Source organism: Humulus lupulus, chromosome 8 (assembly GCF_963169125.1).
Source record: "Humulus lupulus chromosome 8, drHumLupu1.1, whole genome shotgun sequence".
NCBI classification, from domain to species: domain Eukaryota; kingdom Viridiplantae; phylum Streptophyta; class Magnoliopsida; order Rosales; family Cannabaceae; genus Humulus; species Humulus lupulus.
This window is the reverse complement of record NC_084800.1, coordinates 1,826,293-1,833,909: the sequence shown is the minus strand read 5'-3', so window position 1 is coordinate 1,833,909 and position 7,617 is coordinate 1,826,293. Positions and strand designations below refer to the sequence as shown.

At 36.4% G+C, this 7,617-nt stretch overlaps 2 protein-coding genes across 3 annotated transcripts; one reads left to right on the top strand and one right to left on the bottom strand.

Annotated features, from left to right (window-relative positions):
• Positions 1–318: 318 nt before the first annotated feature.
• Positions 319–4,408, top strand: LOC133794105 (uncharacterized). 2 transcript variants are annotated; one of them, XM_062231300.1, is made up of 7 exons: positions 319–435; positions 786–1,239; positions 1,751–1,942; positions 2,040–2,279; positions 2,589–2,806; positions 3,212–3,466; positions 3,911–4,408. In XM_062231300.1, the coding sequence occupies exons 2-7, from the start codon at positions 798–800 to the stop codon at positions 4,142–4,144; spliced, it is 1,581 nt and encodes a 526-aa protein (XP_062087284.1). In that variant the 5' UTR covers positions 319–435; positions 786–797; the 3' UTR covers positions 4,145–4,408. The 2 variants fall into 2 exon arrangements, with proteins under 2 accessions (XP_062087284.1, XP_062087283.1); XM_062231299.1 differs by lacking the exon at positions 319–435 and having other exon boundaries at positions 483–1,239.
• A 541-nt stretch (positions 4,409–4,949) lies between these two features.
• LOC133794106 (mitochondrial import inner membrane translocase subunit TIM14-2-like) lies at positions 4,950–7,321 on the bottom strand. Its single transcript, XM_062231301.1, has 3 exons — positions 7,166–7,321; positions 6,689–6,867; positions 4,950–5,347 (listed from the first exon to the last, which is right to left on the bottom strand). The coding sequence occupies exons 1-3, from the start codon at positions 7,166–7,168 to the stop codon at positions 5,191–5,193; spliced, it is 339 nt and encodes a 112-aa protein (XP_062087285.1). The 5' UTR covers positions 7,169–7,321; the 3' UTR covers positions 4,950–5,190.
• Between the last annotated feature and the right edge of the window lie 296 nt (positions 7,322–7,617).

Below are 7,617 nucleotides of genomic sequence, written 5' to 3'. Positions count from 1 at the left end.
GTTGTTATGGGGCTTTGATCCTACGGTGGATATTCAAGGGCAAAGTACTCTCGTCTGATCATGGCAGAAAAAAAAATTAATAAAAAAAAGTTGTAAAAAGAAGAGAACATTCTCAAGCCACATGGTACCACCGCACAATACTCGCTCACCGGCAATATCAGGTAGACACTGGACACACCGCAAGCTCTGGACCACACGACACGCACCGGCCAAACCGGTTGTCAGCCGTTAACAGTACGGCGTGGCTGTTGATGACGTGGAAGAATCCACACCGTTCAACTTCAACACACATCCTATATGTGACGTCATCTCAACAACTCAAGCTCATCTTCCAGTCTTAATCAAAACCGTGAAACATTAAAGGAAACTTAAAAAGCCAGCAATGGCGGACACGATCAGTTAACCAGTCTATTCTTCAAAAAAAAAAAAAAAAAGGTTGGTGAATATCAGATTATGAGAGTAGCTAACGGTTTTCAGTGTTGGAAAGTTAATTGAGAGCATTCAACTGCTACTTTTTCCCTTTTTCTTCTTTTTTATTTTATATAATTATATTCCTTTGAATGGAATGGAATGGAATAAACAAAAGTAGCTTGAATGTCACGCTTGGAAAGTTGCAGTTTTAGCTCTGTTCTAATTGTGCTTTTTATTGACATAATTACCTTGTGAATTTTCCTCACTAAAACCAAGGCATTTGTCTCTCTCTAGATATATATAGGTGAAGTAGCAGTACTAGTAGTGCCTAATCTCACATGGTTCGTCTTGCTTGACTGTATGCTCTTTTTCAGTGGGGAACAAACATGGCGGAGGTAAGAGGATCCAACACGTGGCGAGACGAGTTCGCCAGTTTCATCGAGGACACCGGAGTACGGTACGCCGCTGATCCTATCCTTCTCTCAACGCCGTCGTTTGATACAGAAACGATACCGACCGAGTTCGTCTCCTCCTCCGACGAGCCGCGAAACGACAAATCGGAGGAGGCTCCGGCCGAGAGCCTGAAGGAACAGGTGAAAGGCTTCGCCATTGCTTGGGGCGAGATTCTCTTGGATTTGGGGAGAGGATGCAGGGACATTGTTCAGCAGAGCTTCCTGACTGAAGATTCGTACATTGTGCGAAAGCTTGAGAAGCCGATCGCTAAAGCTTCGGACAGGTTGAGTTACTTCAATGAGTTTTTGCCTGAGGATCGCGATCCGGCTCACGCTTGGCCCGTCATCTTCTTTGTCTTCATCCTCGCACTAGCAGGTAAACTACTCGTGATTCTTTTGGGGTTAATGAAGATTTTGATTCTCTAGGTGATTGAGTTGCAGAGGTACTTTCTTTGTATTTGAATTCAGTTATTTGATTCTAATCTTTGATGATTCTGAGTGATACAGGATAACACTAATGTAGTTTTGTAGAATAGCAGATCACTGTTAAGTGTTAAAGCAAAGATGTGAGTGCGATTTATTTTTATATATACACCAATGAATAAAGTGAAAAATAAAAGGGATTTCATTCGTTTCCGGCTGAGGACTTGAAGATTTCTTGACAGAATATATTGAATAGTCTGCTTGTACGGAATTTTCCCGTTTTAGCTATTGCCCTCGATCCTAACTTTTTAGGTAGTCCGTTATAGAATATGCAAGGCTTTCTCTGGGTAGCTTGAGACGTTGTCGGTGGAGAATTCAGTACTGACTGAACTTGGTTTTTCTTTTGCCATTTTTGGGTGGTATAATCTATGTAGAAGTTTTACTTGCAATTTATAAATGTGCAGCTATGAATCTAAATAATCATCATGGAAGCTTGGCCCCGCCAATGAAGAAAGTGAGAATACATCCTCCAAATGCTTCCCGTATACAACTTCCAGATGGGAGACACATGGCTTATCACGAACAAGGTGTCCCAGCTGACATAGCTAGATTTACTATAATTACTCCACATTCTTTCCTTTCATCTCGGCTTGCAGGTAAAATTCTTCCCCTAATTTAAATTTTACTTGTGATACTGCAATTCACTCTTTTGGGGAAAATTAAGCATTGAATCTTTCATTCTCTTTTCATAAGGTATACCTGGAATTAAGATGCCTTTACTTGAAGAGTTTGGTATTCGCTTGGTCATGTTTGACCTTCCTGGTTTTGGGGAGAGTGACCCTCATCCCAACAGAAATCTCAACTCATCAGCATTGGATATGCTGCACCTAGCCAATGCTGTCGGTGTTGAAGATAAGTTTTGGGTGCTAGCCCACTCAAGCGGAGGCATGCATGCTTGGGCTGCACTTAAATACATTCCCGACAAAGTTGCAGGTATATGATCATTTTTTGCATAGATCTTGTATGATGATTTAACTTCTGTTTGGGTGGTGTTAGGTACTTGAGAATATTCATATTTACAAATGATGTCCCTGCCTTTTTATTTTGGCAACTTTATTTTAATGAGAATTTCTGATAATATCATTAATTTGTGTCTTACTGTAGAATATTAAAGTGTGTGTGTCCAATCTATGCCTACCATTGTTGTTACTGTCCATCTCTGCACATTTGATCTTTTGTTTTGTTATGATGCCACATTAAGCATGAAATTGATTTTTTGAGAAATCTTGACTGAATTTTCAGGTGCAGCGTTGTTGGCCCCAATTATGAATCCATATGAGCCTGGCATGACCAGAGAAGAGATGAAAAGGACATGGGAGAATTGGATGCCAAGAAGAAAATTTATGTATTTCTTAGCTCGCAGATTTCCTAGATTTCTCTCCTCTTTCTATCATCGGACCTTTTTATCTGGAAAACTAGAGCGGATTGATAAGTGGTTATCTGTCTCGCTGGGAAAGAAGGTGAGTTGCTGTTCATCTTATATTTACTACAAAACATAAAAATTTGTTGTTTTTGTTAATATTTTGAGTGGTTGCTTATTTATTAAGAGAGAGAGAGAGAGAGAGATGCTCTTTCTTCTGCCTCTGAAAAAGTATTAACTGCTGGTTTTTACATGGTTTATTAGTAAAAAGAAGAAATATGAACTTTTTGCTGCTTTTGTAAGAGTATAACTGTTGGTTTTTACTTGGTTCATTAGTAAGAAAAAAGAAATGTGCACTTTTTTCTGCCTTTGCAAGAGTAGCTAGCAACTGCTGGTCTTCACATAGTTCATTGGTAATTTTGTAGAATATGATAGTAGATACCCCTTAGGAAAATTCATTTGATTGCTTATTATGTATAACATATCTTAATCTTGACATTTGCAGGACGAAGTTCTAATTGAAGAGCCAGTATTTGAAGAACTGTGGGATAGAAATATGGAGGAATCAATCCGCCAGGGAAACGTAAAACCATTCATAGAAGAAGCAGTTTTGCAAGTATCAGATTGGGGTTTTAAGTTGTCAGAACTTCGGGTGCAGAGAAGGTGTCAAGGTAGAGGAATTCTTCCTTGGCTCAAATCCATGTACAGTCAGGCAGAATGCGAACTGACGGGATTTCTAGGCCAAATACACATATGGCAGGTTTGTGCAAATCTCCCCGGTTTCTAGGCCAAATACTGACTGGATATGTGAAAATTTTCACTTCCAAGAAATAAGCCATGTCTACTAATCAGGAGTGGAATAAGAAATGGTAAAAGTGTTCCACTGTTTTATCCATTCATGCGTTCACCTAGTTAGTATAATTGGTCAATTTGAGGAAGGATGACTCAGTTTTTTATTCCTTAATCCTCATTCATCTCCAAATCTTTTTATGTTGCAATTATTTTCGTTAAGGATCAGTAAATATACTTATAATGCCTATTACTTGAATCCCTGGAAATGTCTATGAAGTTTATCAATACTTGGACGCTGGACCTTGGTGAAACTCTGCTAGTTAAAATTAATTTTGAAATCTGAGGTATATCTTGGTAATGTATTATGATATCTTAAAAAGTTTTAAATGGTTTTTGTTTCATTGCTGAACAGGGCATGGATGACCACGTGGCTCCATCATCAATGGCCGACTATATAGCCCGGGTTTTACCAGAAGCCATAGTGCACAAGCTCCCTAATGAAGGCCACTTCTCCTACTACTTTTTCTGTGATGAATGCCATCGGAAGATACTTTCCACACTCTTTGGACCTCCCCAAGGTCCAATCTTCAATAATAAGGAATTGGAGCAAACTCCATTGGAAGAAAATGAACAAGAGAAGCCATGAATTGCTTGCCTCTCAGTCTCACACACTGTAACAGTAATAATAATAATACGTGAAGTGGATATCATAGGTTTTTAATTTCCCACATTCACATGTAAATACCACACAGGTAGCTCCGAGCCTTAGTGGAGCCTGAAAGATAAGTTTTAGCTTAATATTTATGTTTCAAAAGTTTTGATTAGTAATCCCTCGACATGAATAGAGACGAGAAAATTTGTTGTACGAGAATAATTGAGTTCTAGTGCTGACACTTGCATTTTATGCTTACTTTAGTCTGGCTTAATAACATCATTGTTTGCCAAAATGATACATATACATCAACCAAAAAGAAATGCTACCAATTTTGTGTTTCCTATTCAAGCTTATTCTCATATTATCATATAATGTTGGAAATATATTCATTCGGTACTCTGTGTTTTTGCAAAGTATCATTTTAATACTCTCTGTTTTCAATAATGCTCATATAGTAACTTGTATTTTAAAATTGTACATATTTGGTACCCTAAACTCATATTTGATAAATAAAATTTTATCAATATGATCAAACTGTCATCAGTTATATGTAATTATGTAATTAAATTTAAATTTGTATCTTATATATTTGACAATATATTTGACAGTAGTTTAATTAAATTGACAAAATTTTACCTATCAAATCTGAGTTTAGGGTACCAAATATGTACGATTTTAAAATATAAGATACCATATGAGCATTATTGAAAACAGAGGGTACCAAAATGATACTTTGTAAAAACATAAAGTACCAAATGAGTATATTCCTATAATGTTTTGAGGGATATCCTTGTAGTTGTAGAAGTAAATTGGCATTTTTCTTGCCAGGGTTTATAAAATGAAAGAAAAGCAATCAGAATACAATTATAGGACCCCAAAAATAATTTGAATGACTAAAAATAATTCTCTTATAATTCAGAGGTCTTATGGTATACAATTACACGGAAATAATGATATGAAGTGAAGCCCAACCTCCTCAAACTCGTATATTTCCAAACTCTCGAAGAATCAGCATTAGTAAGATCATGAAAAACGCATCAAAAGGCAGAACCACCACCCTTGGTTTTTCCAAGTAAAATATCTTTGGCTTCATTGATTTTCGACGCAAGGTAATGGCTACCACCTGCATCTGGATGGTTTGCAACCATCACCCTTCTATGTGCTTCCCTAACCTTTTCTATCGGAGTTCTTTCCCTGTCAAAAAAAAATGTTACATTAACTAATAGCCGATCATACAAAAGGAGAGAAAATACATCAAAAATAAAAATACTAAATAAAACATGTAACGAAGATGAAGTCAATGCAGAGTGGAAGGAACAGCAGGATTAATGGGAATGAATAACAGGGTTGTAATGCTGCTCAAGTTTCTTTTTCTTTTTTTCCTGTTTTGAAACTGCCCCCCTCACCTAACCCTACTATATTTGAAAAACAGAAAACGATAACAAATACTAGGTAGATAAAAAACAGAAAACTAAAACAAATACTAGGTAGATGCCAAAGGGGGACTCTATCCTCGAATCTTGTGGGAACAATCCACTGTGTTTGAGCTACCATTCTTGGCTAAATGGCTGCTCAAGAGTCAAGTTTAAGAAAGTATGAACTAATCTCTCACTTTGTTCTTTTTTTAAAGAAAAACTAAGCTCTCCACCTAACCTTACAATAGATGTGATTTTTGTAGGCTCTTGGGCTTTATCAAAAAAAAAACTATAGTAATTGCTATGTAGGTACAAGGGACTTGAACTTAAGACCTAGTGGGAGCAAACCACATACATGCCTGACCATTTGAGTTAACCCAAGACTAAGAGGCTTACAATATTTGGAGAGTAAAAAACTATAGTAACTGCTATGTAGGTTCAAGGACTTGAACTTAAGACCTAGTGGGAGCAAACCACATACATGCCTGACCATTTGAGCTAGTGGGAACTTTCGAGGCTTATGAACTAATCTCCTTGTGCCACAACCACAAAATAAAGTAATTCATTCAGCTCAAGCTCAAATTTATCACTAAATTAGCCATTTCCAAGGACCTGGAACTAGATGAACTCTTATACTTACCGCACCCAGACTAGATCCTCACTTAAAAATTTACTAAATCGAAAAACCATTTCAAAATGCTCCAATATTGTGACATTAACAACGACACCAATATCATTTGTTTTCCAACCTAGACATGGATGACCGACATATCCCTAACGGCTGGCATACTACTACACACAATGAGAAAATCACGCGAAAATATGTTATTCACAGATTAGAAATCAAAACATAATAATAATTATTCATATAACTCAAAGTACTAGAACAAATAAAAGTAGCAATGTTGTTAAGACTAAAGTTCAAAACGCCATTTCAAAAAAGTTCGAACATAGCAATATCAGAAACGTTATCAACTTCTGTTATTTGAATATCAGGGTCTCGCTAGCTACTCCATCCTACACAACAAGGCTGAGCTTCACAATCCAATGGCAAGCCCATTCATCACCATGGCCATATAACATATATAACGGAAAACATCATAGAGATGAAAATGGGTACCTGACTCCAAGTATTTGAGCCGCCTCTCTTCGGTTCATAACGGGTTGAAAACCACCTTCATAAAATCTGCGTAGTGTTGCAGAGGGTGGTCTTGCTTTGAAGGCCTGCCAAGCCAGAATGCTGTATCTACCAGCATATGCTGCTGCAGCTACTGCAAATCCCGCCATCATTGCTGAAGTCTGAGACCAAAATTTGCAAATCAGTCACCTCTATCGGGAGAAAAGGTGCAAACTTTACACAGAATAAACATGATTCGTCAAGGAATTCACTCAATCAAAACAAAAACTTCATCGAGAAATTCAGTTAAAAAACGAAACCCCTAGGATTTAAGCCTAAAAAGAAACAAAATTCTTCAGAAAAGCAAGACCCAGAAATCAAATAACACAAAATAGAGAACCCAAATCGCCGAAACAACATTTCAAGACCCAAATTAGAATTACCAAAACCGAAAGCAATGACTTAGTAAAATTTCCTCACCATTTTGAGATGATTTGAAGCTGGTGAATCCGATTAGGAGAATTGCGGGTTTTGAGTGTTGTTAAATACCGTTAATAATATATTAGTGTATTTATTTATATAGGGTTTTGTTAACTTTCCGAAGCACTTTTCTTCGCGACCAAGCCAATTTTAAGAAAATGATATTTCTAGAACATTACATTTCACAAAGAAAAAGACACGTAATTTGACAGAAGATTTATGTTTTTTTTTTACACAAATACATAAGATTTATGTTCAAATATAACTAATCCTCTAGTAGAATTCATCATTCAATTTGAATAAATATATTAGAAGAGTTATATTTTTAACTCATAATTATACAAATTCACCCTAAATTAAATATATTTTATTTCATTTGTTCAAAAATATTATTTTTTATTTCATAAATAAAAAATATTAATTTATGATTACATATTTATACAATAAAATAA